The 21,853-nt window shown below is 35.9% G+C and overlaps 1 protein-coding gene across 1 annotated transcript in view; it reads right to left on the bottom strand.

Annotated features, from left to right (window-relative positions):
- ADAM9 (ADAM metallopeptidase domain 9) overlaps positions 1-21,853 on the bottom strand; it is a 102,811-nt gene that overhangs the window by 51,525 nt on the left and 29,433 nt on the right. The window contains exons 4-11 of the mRNA XM_049771915.1: positions 21,713-21,791; positions 17,869-17,945; positions 15,483-15,675; positions 13,131-13,196; positions 9,020-9,091; positions 7,457-7,626; positions 5,032-5,113; positions 3,528-3,661 (exon numbers count right to left, since the gene is read on the bottom strand). Of these exons, the coding sequence (XP_049627872.1) occupies positions 3,528-3,661; positions 5,032-5,113; positions 7,457-7,626; positions 9,020-9,091; positions 13,131-13,196; positions 15,483-15,675; positions 17,869-17,945; positions 21,713-21,791 (873 nt within the window). The remainder of the gene's footprint in view (positions 1-3,527; positions 3,662-5,031; positions 5,114-7,456; positions 7,627-9,019; positions 9,092-13,130; positions 13,197-15,482; positions 15,676-17,868; positions 17,946-21,712; positions 21,792-21,853) is intronic.

Here is a 21,853-nt window from a genome sequence, read left to right as displayed (position 1 = left end):
CCTCCTGAAATTCTTTTCTGTGAAAAAAGGTGATACACCTGAAAAGCCTGGATAAGATCTAGCACTGACTCCTTTCCTGAAAAGGGCAATTCCCCTCTTTAGCCTGAGTCAATAGCTTCAAGAGAAATGATCCCATGCTGGGCTAACCAAGTGGATGTCAAGTCAGGTGTGGCTTAACTGCCATCTGGAGGTACTAGCAGACTTGAGTCCACACCATGCAGGGACTCAAGGAAGACTTTTATCAGTCTTAGATCTGTTTGTTCATAAGTGTCATGGTGGAGAGAAAGATTGCAGCAGATTACCTTCTCTAGCTGCTCCTCTTTCCTCCCCACTACATAAAAATCACATGGGACCTCTGGTATCACTGCTAACTTCCACATAACAAGAGTATTTGAATGTGTAATATTAAAAGATTTCAAGAAACTGATGACAGAGAAAAACATATCAGTTGCCTACAATTAAGACTGAAAGGGGCCGGAGTGGTGGTGCAGGGTATAAGGCATCTGGCCTTCCACGCGCTAGCCTAGGATGGACTGCAATTCGATCCCCCAAGCCAGGAGTGATTTCTGAGTGCATAGCCAGGAGTGATTTCTGAGTGCATAGCCAGGAGTGATTTCTGAGTGCATAGCCAGGAGTAACCCCTGAGCGTCATGGAGTGTGGCCGAAAAACAAACAAAAAAAGCAACAACAAAAAGACTGAAAAAGACAATATTTTTATTAGTATTTAGTATTAGGTTTCTGACTATGACAACTGTCTTCTATACTTGATTTTCTTGCTATTTAAGAATATTGTGAGGAGTCCTTTTTCCTCCTTACATCATTCACTTAACTAATTATATGTTGAACATCTCATCTGCACAGGCAATCTTCTTGGTTATGGTCTACATTCAACAAAGTGAACAAAATTCTTACTCCTCTAATGCTAATATTATAAAGATTCTGACAATAAATATAATCATTAGAGTTAGTATATTTTAGAGATTGCAATAAAAAGGGGGTATGAAGGTAAAGAAAAAGATCATAAGGACAAGAGAAGACTGTCACGGGGGGGGGGGGGGTCATTCCCAGTGATGCTCAGAGGTTACTCCTGGCTCTACACTTCGGGGGTCATTACTGGCTGTTTTGAAGAACCATATGGAATGCCTGGGACCATACACAAGTCGGCCACTTGCAAGGCAAACACCCTACCTGCTGTGCTATGGCTTCAGTCCCAGCAAATTTTTGTTGTGAAAGGGGATTGGGATTCTGTGTTCAGTAGTTACTCCTTGCTGTGTTTGGAAAACTATATGCAGTCCACAGATTTTAAAAGGAGCTGGTCCTATTCAAGGCAAGTGTCTTTAACCCCTCTATTATCTCTCCCAGCCCCTGACTGAAATTTTCATAAGACCATTAGAATAGTCAGTCCAAACACTAGGACAACTGAATCAAAACGGGAAAACTGTAGGAAGATCATTTGAGAAAAGAAATGAAAAAAACTTACTATAAAAGCCTTCCTGGCACATTCAAGTAATAAAGAGGAAGTTCATATCTTTGGAGTAGAATGAGTCAGTGAAAATTAATAATGAGAAGCCATTAATGAGAATATAACTAGGCTTTTGTAAGAACTTGCCTTTGTAAGGCATTTGCCTTTCATGTAGAAGGACGGTGGTTCGAATCCCAGTGTCCCATATGGTCCCCCGTGCCTGCCAGGGGCGATTTCTGAGCATAGAGCCAGGAGTAACCCCTGAGTGTTGCTGGGTGTAACCCAAAAACCAAAAAGAAAAAAAAAAAAGAACTTGCCTTTGTACTATGAGTGAAAGAAAAAGGGGGTTGAGGAGGGAACATGTGGAGATCAGTGTTGAGCAAATGTAACATTATTTGACTTATGATTATCAGGCTCACAACTCTCGTATTAAAAAAAGGACTACATAGTAGGTTCCTACAGAAATTCACCTACAAAAAGATGAACTACTCAACGTAATGTAATATAAATGAGTTTTGATCATGCATGCAAATATCATTTGTAGTACTGAGATGTTTTAAAGGAAATCATTAAGATGGAGTAAGGGAATAGTCAAGGATCACACTAGAGTTTTTCTACTGAGATACAAGGAAGAAAGAAACATCATTTACTGACATAGGAAAGATGGGGCGGGGAAGGGGGTAGAACCGGTTTTAAAAAGTACAGACAGGAATTTGAGTCTAAAGGACATCTAGTAGAAATATCAAACAACAATTACCTTATAAACAAAAGAGATACTAAATTAAAGAAATTTTAGTATTTTAATTTCCCTTTTTTTTTCTTTTTTTGCAATTCTCTTTTTTTTGTTTGTTTGTTTTTGTTTTTGCTTTTAGGCCACAGCTGATAGTTCTCACTAGGTGCTCACTCAGGGTCTGTACCCAAGATGCCTTATACAATGTCAGGATCTAACACAGGGTTCCTATATGCAAAGTTTGTGCTGTAGCCAGTTTAGGCCATTTCCTTTGCTCTATTTACCATTATTAATTTTTATGTTCAGTTCAGTGCCTGTCTTACAAGTACAAATCCAATTGTTTTCTACAGAATGTATCAATTACCCAATAGCCACAAAAATTGTGCATTTCTACACTTGAATCCCTAATTTTAATCTGCAGAAATGTCATCATCTCTAAGCAGGTTAGTTTTAAAATGAGTTTATATAGGAATACAGGTTCTCAGAAAAACATTTCTTTAAATGTTCTTTTTTTCTAAAACAATCTAGAAGGAAAAACTTATTTAATTTAAAATGAAGTTACCACAGAAAATCATATGCAGTTTGAGTGCTCTGAGTAGACAGAGATAAGAATAAAAATCATAGTTGACTTTGGTGTTAAAAAGATTTTCTTTTCCTATTTACTTCATCACTATAAAGGATTATCATCACTTATTAATTTTTTTTGCCAATTTGCTTTACTTTCAGTTTTATAATACTATCAAAGATAGGGTTTCACTCATACAACATTACAACATAACTCCCCACCACCAATGGCCTGAATAACAACTTATATATCCCTGATGTCAACTTATTTCCTGTGGCCACTAAGATATTAAATTAGCACATTTCTTTAATTCTTTTCTCACTTACAGTTGAGTTTTCCAAAACTTTCCAAAAAATAGAGGTGATTCGTAATGATTGGAAATAGCATACAAGGACATAGCCCCAAAATCAAGTAACATTTTTATAATTTTAAATATGCTTTCTACAAATAATCTGGAAATACCCTTAAACATATTTCCACCAATAAATGTCACAAGACTACTTATCTAACTCAGGTGTAATTTTTTCCCGGTTCTTAAACTCTGGGTATTGATTAGTAAAGAATGTAGTTACATCTTTGTGTCTACATAAACACTTTTCTTAGACCTTTCTGGAATTATTTGTTTAATATCTTTAAAGATGACTTCTCAAAGGTATAAAATGCAATTAATTTCAGGAGAGTTGGGAATCATTTTTTCTAATTATTAGATGAGAATGCCAGTTTGAGAAACACTAGCCTATAATCTCATATTAAGGAATTCAGTTACTCACGATGCTCCAGAATTCATGATGCAGCTCTTTGCTCCACAAAAACAGTCTCTGCCATCATCATGATTCATACCAAGATTATGTCCCAACTCATGAGCAACAATGGATGCAAATGTCTCCACTGTAATTTGTCCAAACTTTCCAAACACAAGAAAATATTAATTAGGATGATTAATATACTTTATCAATAGAAGATACTGCTTCTCTAATTATTTTTCTTTCTTAAAAAAATATGTCATTATAATACTGACAGCCTCAAGTAAATCAAGCATCCAATAACTGTTATACGCTATTCCAATAGAAATTCATAAGTCAATACAATGAAACTGAATAGATAGCCCTTTAAGCAGTAGTTCAATTATTTTGGCACCAATCCATTAGTCATGGTATTTTATTATGGAAAAACAAATTCATGATTCTAACTTCTTAATTAACATGTCTATAGCATTAAAGCAAAACATTTGATCAAGATATTTGAGTAACTTGGGTCATCTAGATTTTTGTGTGAAGCTGAAATTTCTCTGTATTCTGTTCTTATATGCATATATCAATTCTATTTATGCACCAATTTATATTACATTGCCTAAATAGAGGTCTGTTTCCTTATTCCTATAAAAAGTGAGAAGCTCATAAACACATAGTAATATTTGAAAACAGTTTGGTCTCCAGGGAAAGAGCTCATCTATCATATTTCAATAAAATCCAAAATTTTGTTTTAAGATCTATTTATATAGTAAAGAAACTGACATTACTCTATAGCAAATTTCCAAAGCTGAGCATCAAAAAAAATTCAGGAAACTGGTATGTATTTCAGTAGTATAGAATCTGTTTTGCATGTGTGAGACTCTGGGCTCTAATAGCAGCATCAGAAAAAGAGAAAAACAGAGGAAACCCAGATAGTGGTTAAGAGATCTCAGACCTTTCTTAGATAAGAAAGCTAGCATCAGTAACAGGATGTGGCAGGAGATCGAGAAACCAGTCAACTTCTGCCAGTTGAATGAGATGGTGAAATGCAATTCCATGAGAGAAATAAGGCTGGGGATCCATTGGTGAGTCTACAATTCACCCACTTCATTAATGAATACCCTGGTAGAAAGGAGGCTCTGCTAGAACAAGCTAGAGAAAATGTAACTGAAAGCTTTGAAGATGTGGGCCATTCCTCTGATGCCAGAGAAATGCTAAAGCAATGCTCTATTGGTGATGTGCACTTGAATGACTTTAAACCTGAATGGTACCAAGTGAGACAAGACCTCTGGAAGATGTTTCCACTCGAAAAAGCAATCCCAGAAAGAACTTGCAGTGTATGTCCAGCAGCAGCCTGAGAAGGACGACAATACCAAATGGAGGTGCGTGGAGAGATGGAAGGAACATGGCATTTTGTGGACTTGGGCTGCCAATTCAATGAATTCCAAGGCTGCCCATCCCTCCAGCAGTATTTCCTTTATGTGGAGATCATAAAATTTTTTGTTTAAAAAAAAAAAAAAGAAAAAGAAATAAGAAAATGTACCACATTAATTCCGCCTGCGTGACTCCTTGAACACACTGTTCCCACAAATGCCATTCCTGCAGTCCCACCAAAACCTTTCTTCCTAAGTAAAAAAAAAAAAAAAAAGTCAAAGTTATAAAATGTTATTGCAAGGGAAAGAGCAGATTGCTTCAATTTCTCAGTATATTAAACTATATAGAATTTATGAAAATGGGGAAAATAGCAAAAAGATAAGCATTTGGAAATCATAATAGAGGTGTGAATCAGAATACAAAGCTATACACCTGAAACATACAATACTATTCACTAATTATATCTCCCTAATATATAAAGATCAATACTTGAGGGTCACTCTAAGTAGTTCTTGGAGAATCAGATAATTCCAAAGATCAAACATATAACCTAGTCCTTTGAGCTTTCTTTTCAGTACAAAAGTCCTCTTTTCAATTTTTTAGGGGGAAGTTTTTTTTTTATTTTTCCCTCCTTCCCTACTACTTCTCTTCACTTACTCTTAAAGTTATTATGTGGTGCTCACATATTTTTACTTCATGAACATGCAGTACATGAAGATTCAGCCAAAGTGCTCACCAATTTGTATTCCTTTAGTTGTAATATTTACATATATACTAATCATTAAGAGCTATATTGAGATACATAGTGAGGTTGACCAGGACTATATGATACACTGTATGGCTGTTGGTTTTGGGGCCATGGTATGACACAGAAATTAGGTAGTGGTGACAACTACATGGCCTGTAGTCCAGGGATCTCAAACTCAATTTACTTGGGGGCCACAGGAGGCAAAGTCGGGGTGATCCTTGAGTGCAAAGTCAGTAGTAAGCCTTGAACATTGGGGGGTGTGACCCAAACAACTAAAACAAAACAAAACAAAAAAAGATTCCTCTAGGGCAGGGCCACAAAATGTTGTACGGAAGGCCGCAAACGGCCTTTTCTGCTTTTCAAAAGTCCCATTTCTCCTGTTCCACTTGATTCATTTCTGGAATCACCCACTCACCAACTTTTGTTGAGATACTATGATTAATGATAGTTACACTCAAGTATCATTCTTTTTTTCTTTCTTTTATTCTACCTTCTTTCCTTCCTTCTTTTCTTTGTTTCTTTTATTATTTTTTATAGCAAATATACTTAATTTCTTTTTTCTTCACCCCAACGCATATAATTTTTTTTTCGTTCCCATCACCAATATCTCAAGTGTCCATCCTACCCATCCCACCTCGGCCTGTGCTCTAGACAGCCTTTCTGAAAAAGACATACAGATCGTCAACAGGCATGAAAGAGTGTTCATTATCTAAAACAAGCAAATCAAAATGATAGCAAAATATTACAACAGTGAGAATGGCTTCTATCAAGAAGGATAGAAACAATCTCTGTACTGGAAGAGATATGGTATAAAAGAAACCCTTCATGCACTGTAAGAACTAACATCTTGTTCAATCTTAGTAGAAAACAGTATGGTGACTTACAAAAGAATTAAATCTATACCTTTTGTATAATCTGAGAAATTCTAAGTCTATGAATAAATCCAAAGATTACTTTGAATTCAATAATACTTATTTGAAAAAAAATACATATTGCTCACTACAGCACATTTACAATATCCAAGATCTGGAAAACAATCCAAATGCTCACAGATGAGTGGATAATGAAATACTACTCAGGTATAAGATGAACTCTTGCCTTTTATAAGAATTGTACTGATTAGAGGGTGCCTTTTTAAGCAAATTAAGTTCAAGAGAGCCAAGTCCACAATAATCTGACTTATATTTGATATATAAAGAAATAAATAAAATGGACAATGTACCAGGAAAATAAACACTTGAACTCTAACAACAGAACTGAGTTTACCAAGCATGAGAGATGAGGATAATAAGGCAGAGAAGAAAGCACTGAAGACAGTAATGGTGAAACTTCAGAACTTTGGTGATGATAGTTCAGTAACATTGTATATCAAAAGCATAATCATTAAAAATATTGTAACCCACAAAACCTCAATAATAATAGAATTAAATAATTAAGTTTTATTACAAATATCCTTCCACAGAAACAAATTAGAAAATAATACAAAAAATGAGGTAGTAAGCCCAAATGGGAATAAAAGTGATAGCATTATCACACTGTTGCTTCTCCTAAGATATCAAACTAAGTCTTCCTTATTTATATTACTGCTTTTAAAAACTTGAAATATGATCATAAAAATAAATTAAGAAAAAAAGAACCACTATTCTAGGTAAGAGAGATGGTACAGTGGGAAAGGTGCTTGTCTTACATGTCAGCCTGGGTTTGAATACCAGCATCACATAGGTAGCCCAACTATAAAGTGATTTCTGAGTACCTCTGAGTATGACCCAAAAAGCAGAAAATATGAAAAAAGAAAAAAATAATTATTCTGACTAGTTTCATTTAGTACCCTTTTAAAATCACTTACAGAACTAGCTGTGCACTGTCATGTCTTCGACGGGTTATAAGAAACTTCTCCCGCCACTGTACAAAGTTTGCCAACACATCACCAGCACCCCCAACTATACTGATCAGGTTTCCATTTGTCCAAATCTCCAGTCCAACAAGGACAACTCGAATATTCAACATAATATACATCTAGAAAGAAAACAAAAATAAAAGTATATAAAACATTATTAAAGAATATGAGAATCCCTCTTAGCAAGATGATAAAGTAACTCAACTACATAAATTTAAAAGGATCTCCATTCCCAAAAGATTATTTCAACAAGGCTTAATCTCTCATGAATTTGTTTTTCTTCCTTCTCCATGAGATAAAAGCACAGTAATTAAAAAAACTTCCTTATTTTCCATTCTAAAAGCTTAACAATAATGTAAATAATAATAAAAGGTAATTTTTAAAAGGTTCAAAAATTGCCTTAATACAAACTACAGAGCATATCAGCTTAAAAGCATATTTATCTTATTTTATGTAAGTGCTCATTAATTTTACTACAGAAATATCAATGACTTTGATTACAGGATGCTAAATTTCTAAATCCTTTTCTAAAATTCTAATCAGATAAAGGATTACAGAACTCTAATATATACTTCACAGATAAAAAGTGAAGAATTAATTAACAAATATAAAGCATTTGGGGCCAAAGCAATAGTACAGCAGGTAGGTCATTTGCCTTGCACAAGGCCAACCTTTCTTCAATCCCCAGCAATCCTTATGGTCCTGAGCCTTCGAGGAGTAACTTTTTTATTTGTTTGTTTGTTTGTATTTGGGCCACATCCGGTGGCACTCAGAGGTTACTCCTGGCTCTGAGCTCAGAAATCACTCCTGGCAGGCTCGAGGGACCATATGGGATGCTGGAAATAGAACCAGGGTCCGTCCTGTGTTGCCCTATCACTGTGCTATCGCTCCAGCCCCCTGCCAAGAGTAATTTCTGAGTGCAGAAACAAGAGTAGTAAACCTGAGTATCACTGGTGTATCCCCCAAGAAATACATATATGTACATATGTATGTATGTCTATAAATACTCAATAAAACACGATTAACAGTGTCATTAACATCTTGATTATATTACAGAAATATATTCAAATGAAACAGTCTTTAATGTTGTCTTAAAGAAGTTTGCTTTATTAAGAACAAAGAATCCAAAGACTCTACAAATGCTAGTCACACCTCTGCCTACCTTGAAATAAAGTAGATGCTAATAAGAAGTCACAATCTTTCTACAACTATACTTGCCTTTCATGCTTAAAAATAGAGAGGGAACAAACTAGAAAACATATACCTAAAAGAATGCATCATTCCTAGAATAATCAGAGCTTAAAATTAAAATATTGGAGGGGCGATGTTCAGAGGTTCATGGTGCTTGTGGGGTGTTGGGGAGCCAGTAATAAAACCCAACCCTCTGCATGCAATGCATAAAGGCCAACTTGTTTTCCTGTCTCTGATGCCTCAAAAAAGTTTTTAAATTTTGTTCTGAAGTTGAGAGAAGATAGGATAAAACAATCCTACCTGATACAAAATTCAACTTACACTATCCAAATAATTTGCTAAACGAATCATTTCTTCTCTCACTGCCGTCTGATTTTTTCCCATCATGTCATACTGAAAAACAAAGAAGAAAAATCATTATCATCAAAGTAATTTAAAAAAAAATCCTATAATCTGTTACAACTAAAAAAAAATCCAAATATACCATTTTAACCTAATTGGAATCATTTACATATTCACCTGCATTTTCAAAGTAATAAATCTAAGACACATTTCAGTAAGAGGAATAAAAAAAAAAAATACAAACTTGAAATAATAAAAAACACTATAATTTAATTTTCTCCAAACTAGTACTAATTAAAAATGTTCTTCTTGCCAAGGGAATTCCCTTTCTAATCTCCCCAATATTTACTGTGCCTATGCAAAAAAAAAAATTTTGTATTGTTGTTATGTTTTTTCTTCCTTTTCCCTTTCTTCTCTTAAATTGATAGATAAATTCTCTAAAAGGACTCCATTTTTTGCTTGTTTGATTTTTGCCTCGTTTTTTTTTTTCTTTCCTTCAAACAGAACCACACAACTTGAACCATCTTGTTTCGCCTCACAATTGGAGGGGGAAATAATGGAGGGTACCAAGACCAAACAGTCATGTAAACATTGAGTAGAATTTAAAAAATGATCAGACTTAAACACCAAATCCAAGGCCAACAACAACAGAATCCATACCCAATTTACAACATACTTGACACGGAGAGGACAACTTATACTAGCAGCCTGGGAGGTAAAAGAGAGGGATATGGGATGGATGCATGCTGGGAACAACAGTGGAGGGAAAACAAAAACCAAGATCTCTAATCCCAGAATTCTGACTTGGACAAGAGTGACTGAGCAGAACTTCTGGTGCCATAAGGAAAGACGATCCTAGGCTTCAACCTAGGATCTGTGCAAAAACCAAGATTACATAATTACATAAGACTGACTATAAGAAACATGACAGAACAGATCTTCTATAACAATCACAAAAAACTCTATCCTAGACATTGTCCTATGACCCGTTGAAATACCAAGATCTCTAGCTACAGAGGACTGAGTTGTCATCCACAATTGAGCTGAAAATTTCCTGGCACCATAAAAAGACCATGGGTTTCGAAAATGAGCATTTATGGAGCCCATAGTAGCTTCTATGACAGTATGCTTCAAGGGTGGAGAAACTCTGTACCTCCTAGGTCAAGGGAATTCCCTCTTAATTGTAGTGAATGATCTTCTTCATGAGGCATGGATCCTATTTTCCAGGAGTTTGTTGAGGATCTTTGCACTGTGTTCATCAGGGATATTGGTCTGTAATTTTCTTTTTTGGCAGCATCTCTGTCTGGTTTTGGTATCAAGGTGATGTTGGTTTCATAAAAGCTATTTGGAAGTGTTCCTGTTTTTCAATTTCATGAAAGAGCCTGGCCAGGATTGGTAGCAGTTCTCCTTGAAAGTTTGAAAGAATTCATTAGTGAATCCATCTGGGCCTGGGCTTTTGTTTTTAGGCAGACATTTGATTACGGTTTTAATTTCCTCAATAGTGATGGAGGTGTTTAGATATGCTCCAGCCTCCATATTGAACCATGGAAGGTTATAAGCATCCAATAATTATCCATTTCTTCCAGGTTCTCATGTTTGGTAGCACAGAGTTTCTCAAAGTAGTCTCTGATTACTTTTTGAATCTCTGAAATATCTGTAGGATATCCCCCTTTCATTTCTAATACGGGTTATCAGGTTGCTCTCTCTCTCTCTTTCTTCGTGAGTTTTGCCAATGGTCTATCTTGTTTATTTTTTTCAAAGAACCAACTTCTGCTTTCATTGATCTTTCAGATTGTTTTTTGGGTTTCCACTTCATCAATTTCTGCTCTAATCCTATTGTTGGTTCCTTTTGTTGATCATTTTCTAATTTTATTATCTGTGTCATTAGGCTATTGAGGTATGCCCCTTCTTCCTTCCTGATGTGTGCTTGCAAAGCTATAAATTTTCCTCTCAGTACCACTTTTGCTGTGTCCCATAGATACTGATAATTTGTGTCTTCATTGTCATTTGTTTCCAGGAAAGTTTTGATATCCTCCTAGATTTCATCTCAGACCCACTGGTTGTTCAGTAGCAGGTTGTTTAATTTCCAGTTGTTAATGTTCTTCTGTGTCCCTTTGTAGTTCACATCTAATTTCAGAGCGTTGTGGTCAGTGAAGGTAGCCTGAAAAATTTCTATCCTCTTGATTTATGGAGGTGTTTTATGTGCCAGAATGTGGTCTATCCCAGAGAATGACCCATGTACAATGGAGAAAAATGTGTGCCCAGGTTTCTGGGGGTGGAGTGTACTATATATATCTACTAGGTCTCTTTCTTCCATTTCTCTTTTCAGGGCTAGTATATTTTTGTTGGGTTTCAGCCTGGTTGACCTATCAAATGTTGACAGGGACGTATTGAAGTCTCCTTTGTTCTTGTTATGTTTTTGATTTCTTTTTGATTTTGCTTTTTCCTTTTAGCGTTTTTTCCTTTATTTTCCTCTTCTTTCTTTCTTTTCTTTTTCCAACATAACCACAGAACTTGAAAAATCTTGTTCTCCTTCATAACTTGAGGGGGGAAAATGGATGGTACTAAGAACAACTATATGAACAACCGTATGAACATTGAGTGGAAATAAAAAAATGACCAGACTTAAGCACCACACCCAAAGTCAATGACACCAAAATCAATACCCAATCTATAATAAGCTATACACAAAGAAGACCTCTTATACTAGCAGCCAAGGGACAAAGTGGGGAGGTATGGAATACATGCTGGAAACAGGGGTGGAGAGAGGAAAACACTGGTGGTGGGAAGGGCCCTAATTCTTTGTCACTATGTACCTTAAACATTACTGTAAAAGACTTGTAATTCACTTATAATTCACATAATAAAAATTATTTAAAAAAAAATAAAAGAATGACTCCATGAATAACTCCATGACTATGTACCTGTAAAAAACTTGTAATTCACTTTTTGTTTTGTTTTGTTTTTTGGGCCACACCCAGCTGTGCTCAGGGGTTACTCCTGGCTGTCTGCTCAGAAATAGCTCCTGGCAGGCAGGGGGGACCATATGGGACACCGGGATTCAAACCAACCACCTTTGGTCCTGGATCGGCTGCTTGCAAGGCAAACACCGCTGTGCTCTCTCTCCGGGCCCTTTTTTTTGTTGTTGTTGTTTTTGTTTTTTTGTTTTTGTTTTTGTTGAATTCACTTTGATCATAGTAAAAATAATTAAAAAAAAAAAAGAAGAAGAAGAAGAAGAAGAATGACTCCATGGCCCAGAAGGGCTTAACAGGTCAATTTTATCAAACCTTTAGAGAACACTTAGCCAATGATTTTTCTTTTTTTTTATTGCCATGCAGAAACTTTTATTTAATGTAGCCCCCACTGTCTGTTTTGTTATTGTTGCCAATGAAATCATATCATTGAAAACACCTAAAGTCCTGGTCTTAGAGCATGAAATATCCTTTGTTATCCTATACAATGAAATTAATGATAAATGCTAATTAGGAACTAATCTAATCTCTTCTAAAGCATGCAAGTTCCTGGACGTTTTCTGTCTCTTAAAGAGAAAATATAATTAGCTAAAATTCTAGAAATTCTAGGCCACAAGCAGAACCTGATTATCAGAATATATTTCACAGTGTTAACGACTTCTAGAATAATCTCAAGACTGATTAAAGGCAACACAGTTTCACTTAAATTTGGCAAAAAAATGTGATGATTCAACAGACTGAACACATGAACTGCATACAGAAACTTTCATTCAATACCTGAGACCTCACGGCTCTCCATAAAGTGAACCAAGAGGAGTAATTCCTGAAAATCATACTCAGAATAGCCCCTGAAAATCATAAGAATGACCATCCTCCTCCAGAAAAAAGGGAAGAAAGAAATACAGTAAAACCAATCAGTCAAAACAACAGTGAGGGGAAAAATGACCAAGAAAAGAATTAAGTCAATCTGCTATATTCATCTTTTCGTATTATAAATAGTATATTTAATGGGAAGGGTCATCTTAGTTTTTAGATTACATTATATTATGTATTTCAATTATGGGATAATCAGTTTCAATTTGCTTTTCAGGATAAAGGAAAACTACGACCAATCTTACCCTTTCTTTGTCAACGACAATGAACAGCTCCACATAGCGAGTCTGTGGCAAGACAGCTCTTCTTCTCTAGCAAAAACATAAACATCAGCCAGCATTAGAAAATGTCATATGCTTATAAAATTTTAATATGTAATAATTTTACCCTAATCTTGTCACTTACTTCATGTCTTATATTATTTTAATTAATATATCTAAATATATCTAAATCAATTAAGTAAATAATAGGGTCTTTGGTATTCCCATTTTAACTTTCAAATAAATTTTAGACATAATGTTTGGTTCATAACATTATATTTCTCAGGTTAGTTTTCTATTTTGACTCAAAACATGTTTTTGTAAAGTTATATCAACTATCTTTACTAGCTTCACAAAAATTCTAGTTTAAAGTTAGTATGATTTATATTTTTCCTAAGCCAAATTACTGAGTACCACAATTATACACATACACACACACACACACACACACACACACACACACACACAAACATACACACGCACTTTGATAGGAAATTCCATTAATATACTGAGTTAAACAACTATTCAGTAATAATAACGAATAACGCCAAAATAAAAAATAACAATAACATTGAAGAACTATGCAGTAATAACAACAATAATAATGAATAACCCAGAGCAGAAGTGAGAGCAAAATATGAACAATTTTAAACTCTAAACTACAGATAAATGATTGAAGGTTAAAGGAAGGAGATTTGAGGATATGTAAAAAAGGTAAAGGAGATAAACTTTATAGCGCTAGATAAAACATAAAATTTTGGTGATGAGTATGGTAAAATATATAAATATATATATATATAAAATATAATTCTGTACATTGAAACCTATATAATTTACTATAAAACATGAGATAGATTTAAAATGACACTGTCCAAAGATTAAAGTTAAAAAAGACTAGTCCTAGACCATAAACAGTACAGGGTTAAGGCATCTGTCTTATTTGATAGACTCTGGTTCAGTCCCCAGCATTATTTATAAGTACCTACCATGAGCACCACTAGGAGTGATCCCTGAGTAAGTCCTGAGCAGTTACCCCAGTGGGGTAACCAAAAACAACAACAACAACAACAAAACAAAACAAAAAATATTTCATGAGAGAGCTGGAGCTGAAGGACATACTTTTCATGCAAGAGGTTCAGGTTAAATCTCCAGTATAACATGAGGGAGAAACACAACCAGGAGCAATCACCCCTACCCCAAGGACTGAGCCAGCAGTAGCTTCTAAACATCAAGACATGCTCTAAATAAAGACCAAGGAAAACGGAAAAATTTTAAAGAGTATAGTAATCAAAGACTGAATGGCAAGAGGGAAATGAAAATAATGTCAAACTAGTCCAAGTTAATTAAAATATAATGGAAAGTCACAAGCCTCTAAAACAAAAGCAATTATCAACTCTTGTAGAAAAGACAACTGCCTGCAGCTAAATTTGATCTAGTCCTAAAAACATTTAGTCTCTAAGAGACCCAACTCAAGAGTAAACAGTGAATTATGATATAATTCATATTTTGACATCTTTTAATGTCTAAAACACAGATATACATGTCCTAAAGCCAAATCTCCATTCTTTGACTCCTATCTTGGGATCAAATCACTATTCCAAGTTTGAATAAAAGGAATTCAAATAAAAATGCTATTGTTGGGGCTGGTGTGGTGGCACTAGAGGTAAGGTGTCTGCCTTGCCAGCCCTAACCTAGGATGGACTGTGGTTCAATCCCCCGGCGTCCCATATGGTGCCCCAAGCCAGGTGTAACAATCCCTGAGCATCACTGGGTGTAGCCTCCCCAGAAAAAAAAACAAAAATGCTATTGTTCTCAGGGCCAGAGAGATATAGTATACCACCTAAAGCACTCGCCTTGTACACATCTGATCATAATTTCAATCCCTGGTACCATAAATGAGCCCCAAACCCACCCACACCTATCTCACCCAGAAATGATCCCTGAGGCAGAGATCCTCTGCCAGGAGCAAATCCTGAGTATAAATGGATGTGCCCCTCTCCCCAAAAAAAAGAAATCCTACAGCTCATATACTTTCTCTAGAACACTATACAATGAACTTTCTGTAGCAATGAGGAATACACATACACACAAATACACACACACACACACACACACACAGAGTTTTAATATTTCTGCCTAGTTTCATAACACACAATACATGCAAAAGCTTGGCTATACTCAATATGACAGAAAATGCATGTTGCACATCAATCTAAAATTAATCACCTATGTGCCTGGCATATAGGTGGCAAAACAGGGATAAGTATTGATTTAGTGCATTAGAAACACATTAAAAAAACATTCTCTGAATCATGAAGCATTAAATTATATTCTTACTCGAAGTAACTGAGTGGTGCCAGATGGTTGTTCTTCTTCCTTTGCCATTTTTTCTTCTATATCATTATTAAAAACCCCACATTTTAGAGGTTCTTTGTGAATATCATCCATTGGATAAAAGATATGCTCAAAATGAGAGCTGTTTTGTAGGGGTTCAATTCCATAACTCATATCCTCCATATGCAGCAATCCTCTAATGTTGCAATATACAAACAAAATAAGAGTAAAGGGAAAAAAATCACATAGGAAAAGAAATATTTAAAAACTTGAATGTAAGTTGTGATTCTTAATATGTATGTATAAGAATGAGTAGCATGGTACAGAGAAAAAACAAAGGCTTTAGAAACAGTAGATGCAAATTTAAAGGAGACTACATCTTCCCAAAAATAATCTGGGTCTTACTCTTCAAACCTGTGTGCTCCTTGAACACATGACTTGTTCTCTTATCTCTGTTTCTTTACTTGCTTATTTCAATCTAAAGAAGCATATGTTCTCTTTCAAATGCAAACTTCTTTCTTTCCTCTCACATCTTTCTAAGCAAGCTTCATTCAATAAAACTTTCTTGCTTCACAAAATAAATAAATAAGTAAATAAATAAATAACATTGCTGCTTAAAAAACCTCTCTACCTGATTACCTAATAATAAAAGGTGAAAGAGGGCCCGGAGATATAGCACAGCTGCGTTTGCCTTACAAGCAGCCAATCCAGGACCTAAGGCGGTTGGTTCGAATCCCGGTGTCCCATATAGTTCCCCATGCCTGCCAGGAGCTATTTCTGAGCAGACAACCAGGAGTAAGTCCTGAGCACTGCCGGGTGTGGCCCAAAAACCAAAAAAAAAGAAAAAAAGGAAAAAAAAATGGTGAAAGAAAAGTAGCTAAAATATAGAGGATGGAGCCAAAAGATCAGAGTTTGATTCCCAAATGTCTCTTACTAGCTATGGAATACTTCACAAGTTACTTAACGCCTGGCTTACTTTACTCAAGCATATTTTGAAAACTGTACTGTAGAGTTTTACCTAGAACATTACTTTAAAAAAACAGTTTGGGCCAAAGCAATAGCATAGCAGGTAGGACATTTGCCTTGAACCAGTCAACCAGGTTAGATCTCTGGCATCCCACATGGTTCCCAGAACCCGAAAGGAGTGAATTCTGAGCACAGAAGTAAGAGTAACACCACTGCCAGCTGTGGTTAAAAAAAAAAAAAAAAAAGTATCTTTAAGAATTATTGACTAAAAAGAAATAATCAAAACTATCTTATATAGTTATATAGCCAAAGAGCTAGTACAGGATTTCAGGTGTTTGCATTGCACCGTGTACACTCCAGTTCAAATTTCTAACACCACTTATATAGCCCCTCAAGAGATCAACCCTGAGCACAGAACCAAGAATAGCACTCGAAAAAGTTGGAAGTGGCCCAAACACTACCCTCAAAACAGACATAGAATTAAATGCAATCAGTCATCCCATGTTATTTTATGGGGCCAGAGAGGTAACTCAGTGGTAGACAACTTGCCTTGCATATTTGAAGCCCTAGGTTCAGTCCCCAGCATCAACAAAAAAATTTGTTGGGTTTTGTTTTTTTGTTTGTTTTTTGTTTTAGTTTTGGGGCCACACCTGGCAGTGCTCAAATGTTACTCCTGGCTCTGCACTCAGAAATTGCTCCAAGTAGGATTAAGGGGCCATATAGGATGCCAGGAATCGAACCTGGGTCCATCCCAGATCGACCACATGAAAGGCAAACGCCCTACTGCTGTGCTATATCTCCAGCCCCCAAAATTTATAATTTTAATATTTATCCCTTCAAAACACTATCATATGTGAGACAATCACTCTGACCCTCAGCCTACCTCCATATAGAGGTAAGCCTTTTTTCACAGTCCTTATATTTAATCAAAATCTATGTGAATGTTTTGTAAACAGAAAGTACAACCAAAAATTAAAATTGTGTTTTATTTTCAAAAGCATAAATTTAGCAGTCTCAAAGTAATACATTTTTATTTTTAGATACTAAAATTCACCAACAATAGTATTTCATGCCAGGAGGAATAGTGTGAAAAACATACTTTTCTTTAGTTTGGTTTTGTTTTTGGACCACACCAGCAACACTCAGAGTTTACTCCTGGCTCGGTACTCAAGGGTTATTTCTGGAGGTGCTTGGGGGACCATATAGGAAGCCAATAATTAAATCTGTAAGCCATGTGCAAGGCAAATGCCCTGACTGGTCTGCTATTGCTCAGGCCCCAGAGAAATACTTTTTAGGCCATCAAAAACACAAAGGTAAATTTTAATTTTAAGTCACCGAAAAATGACTTCATTTAGAGACAGAGATAGGCAAAGTGGCAAGAAACAGGGAAAAGAAAAATAAATTGATAAAGAAAATTTCTTACCTGAGCCCAAAACAGTTGTTAAGAGCAACGGATGAATTATAAGCTCCCTCCACATAGCCCCGATAATGACAGTGATTCTAAATAATAAAAACTGTATTATCCTTAGATACTATTCTAGCAAGTACATTGCTAAAATAAAATCATCATAGAAATGGCAGAGTTAACAAGTTTCTTTTCAGTACAATAAAAATTCTATTTCATATTAGTGGTATCTCACATGCCATTTTTAGACTATCATCAGATTATCTATTATCATAAATATTTAGGCAGAGGATAGTATAAATCCTAATAGTTATATATTCTAATAACCGTTTAGCCTAGAAATAAGAACAAAATAACTTTGTTAAATTTAACATTTAAACAACAACATTTAAAACATTAAAGTTAATCTAAGAAACTCTATTAACTAATATAAAGAACTGGAGTGAACAAGGATTAAGTCTTGCCTTGCACAAGAACACCCTTGTTCAATACCCTCAGTACCCAGTAGTACCACATAAAGACTCCTGAGCTCACCAAGAGTAATTTTTGACCCAGAAACAGGAGTAAGCCTTGAGCACAGATCTGGGTATGGCTCAAATCCTCCTTCCAAAAAAGAAAATGCAAACATCTAAATTTTTAAAAGGTTAATAATTATAAGGAGGGAGATAAATCTCCATAAGGTAAACACTTTATATAGTTTATTTATTTTGATTTGGGAGCTATGCCCAATAGTACTGAGTGTAGCTCGACACTCAGGAATCACTCCTGGTAGCCAAGGGGACCATATGAGGTCCCAGGGATCAAACTCTGGTTAGTACTGTGCATTACAAACATCATCCGTGCTGCACTATAGATTTGACCCCTGAAAAAATTCTTTAACATTACTTTCCTGTGATAATTTTCTTTTCTTTCACATAGTTTTTATTGGGAAGTAAAATTTGGGGAGGGGTGCCACACTGGGACGTACTCAGGGCTTACTCTTGACTCTGCACTTAGGAAAGCTCAGGATACCATATGAGGTGCTAGAGATCAAACCCAGGTTGGTGACGTGCAAGGCAAGTACCCTAGCTGCTTTACTCTATACTGTACTATAGCTCTGGCCCCTAAATTATTTTATTTTAGTGAGGGGTAGGAGTTGGACCACACCCAGTAATGTTCAGGGGTTACACCTCGCTCTATTCTCAGATATCACTCCTGGCAGGTTAAGGGGATCATATGGATTGCTGGGGATTGAACCTTGATTGGCAGTGTGCAAGGAAAATGCCCTGTCTGCTGTAGTATTGCTCCAGCCCCTAAAATATTTTTCTGAGCACATTTGTCATTGCAAACATGTTTACTCCCCAGCACTGCCCTCCAGGCCCAATATGATCCTAGTAATGCTATTGCATAGAGATCCTCAGCACCACAACCAACATGTGAAGATGAGAGCTACACCAGTTGTGCAACAACCACAATCAAGTATGCAGTCCCTGGAAAACACCACAATCTAGTGGGCAAGTATTACTGCTACTTCTTTGACCTCTGGCCATGACAACAATAACAGGGAAAAGAAAGTAAGAAAAAAATAGAACTAATGGGTCCAGAGTGATAGCACAGCAGTAGGGCATTTGCCTTGCACGCAGCCAATCCAGGAAGAATGGTGGTTCCAATCCCGATGTCCTATATGGTCCCCCAAACCAGGAGTAATTTGTGAGTGCACAGCAAGGAGTAACCCCTGAGTATCACCGGATGTGGCCCAAAAACCAATAAAATAGAACTACTATCTGAGTCAGCAATATAACTCCTAGCTATCTATTCAAAAATTTTTAATGGGCCAGAGAGATAGTACATTGGATAGGAAACATACCTTGCATGAGGCTGACCCTGGTTCGATACAGGCATTCCATATGATCCCCAAGCACCACCAGGAGTAATTCCTGAATGCAGAGCCAGGAGTAAGCCCTGAGCACCACCAGGTATGCAATCCCCCCCAAAAAATACAAAAACACTAATTTGAAAAGATATATCACTTACGTTCATTACAATAATAGCCCAGCTTTAGAAATAACCCATGTTCAATGACAGATACGTGGATCAAGAAGTTGAAGTATTATGAAAAACACTTATCACAAAATAAACTACCCAACTATATACACAAAATAAAATCCTGCCCTTTGAAATCACATGGATACAACTAAAGAAGATCATGCTAAGTGAAATAAGCCTGAGGGAGGAATAAATAATTATCTCACTCATATGAGATATTTTTAAAGGAAAAAAATACAAATAATGTTTAATGAGTACAAACTCTTACAAACTGAATGAAGGGAGTTCAGACCAAGGTGTCAGGATACAGCATTTTGGTGGCAGGATTGGAAGGTATGGTAACCTTGTAACATAAAACATTTACAGTCTTGTATAGTGATTATACTTTAATCAAGAATAAATGTTAATGGACTGGAGAGATAGTACAGCAGGTAGAATGCTTCCATTAAATGTAACTGACATGGTTTGATCCCTGGCAACTAATGGCTCCCAGAACACTGCCATAAGTAATACCTGAGTACAGAGCTAGAAACAACTCCTGACTATGACCAGGTGTAACCGCCCCCCCAAAAATAATAATAATACATTTAAAAGGCTGAAGATTTAAAAAGCCAAAATTTAAAAAGCAGGTAGGATGCTTGCCTTGCACATTGCTTTGATCTCTGGCATCCTCAGAGTCCATAGAACACTGCCAGCAATGATTCCTTAGTGTAGATCCAGGAATAACCCCTCCACATTGCCAGGTATAGCCCAAAACCAAAAGTAGTAGTAGTAGTAATAGTAGTAGTAGTAGTAGTAGTAGTAGTAGTAGTAGTAGTAGTAGTAGTAATATTAATAATAATAATAAAAATATTTAAAAGGTTGGAGAGATAGAAGGCAAACACAGATTCAATTCCTGGCATCTCATATGGTCCCCAAGCTATCTCTGGGAATGGTCCCTAAGCAGAAAGCCAAGAATAAGCCCTGAGGTGTAGCATCCCCAAAAAAATAAATGATCTAATTTTAGTGCTATGAAAGTTTATAACTAATATATACAATTCAACTTAGCAAAACATTAATAAGTCGAGGGGGGAAATAGTAGGAACATAGACTATTATGTAAGAGAACCAGAGCTCTTAAAATTGTTTTCAACAAAATATTAAAACTATGATAGCAAAGAAATGTTTAACTTTACTAATGGAAACTCAAATGTTCTAATAAGAAAGATGTGCCTTAAAAAATATAAAGTTTGGGGGGCCAGAGTACAAGAGTAGGGAGTTTGCCTTGCACATAGTCAACCTGGATTTGATCCTTGGCATCCCATAGGGTCCCCCAAGCCTGCCAGGACTGATTTCTGAAAACAGAGCTAGGAGTAGTACCTGTGCACCATTAGGTGTGTTCCCAAAAATCCAAAATAAATAAAGTTTCAGTTAAAAAATAAGAATATATATCATTTGAAAATATCTAAAACTTACTCCTTTCTTTTTTTTTTTTGTTTTTTTTTGTTTTTTTTTTTTTGTTTTTCAGGCCACACCGTTTGATGCTCAGGGGTTACTCCTGGCTAAGTGCTCAGAAATTGCCCCAGGCTTGGGGGGACCATATGGGACGCCTGGGGATCGAACCACGGTCTTGATATTTCCTTGGCTAGCGCTTGCAAGGCAGACACCTTACCTCTAGCGCCACCTTGCCGGTCCCAACTTAATCCTTTCTTATTATCACCAAATTCTATCAAGACAACTCCTTTAACATATTGAACTTGTGTCTTAGGATCTATAATTTAACAATCCTGAATACCTGAGTAAAACTCATTTTTAAATTATGATTTTAATGCTATTAAAGAATTAAGAAAATTAATTACCTGTACATCAGGGTAGTCAGAGATAAGAGCCCCTTCCTTGTTGTAGGTGTAAACTACAAAATCTTTGGGCAAAAGGTTACTGGAATAGAATAAAACAAACTAGTTAAAATCATTTCATCTACTACTATATAAACAGAAGGC

Source organism: Suncus etruscus, chromosome 4 (genome assembly GCF_024139225.1).
Source record: "Suncus etruscus isolate mSunEtr1 chromosome 4, mSunEtr1.pri.cur, whole genome shotgun sequence".
NCBI classification, from domain to species: Eukaryota; Metazoa; Chordata; class Mammalia; order Eulipotyphla; family Soricidae; genus Suncus; species Suncus etruscus.
Note: the sequence above shows the minus strand (reverse complement) of the source record. Positions and strands in the feature narration are given on the sequence as shown.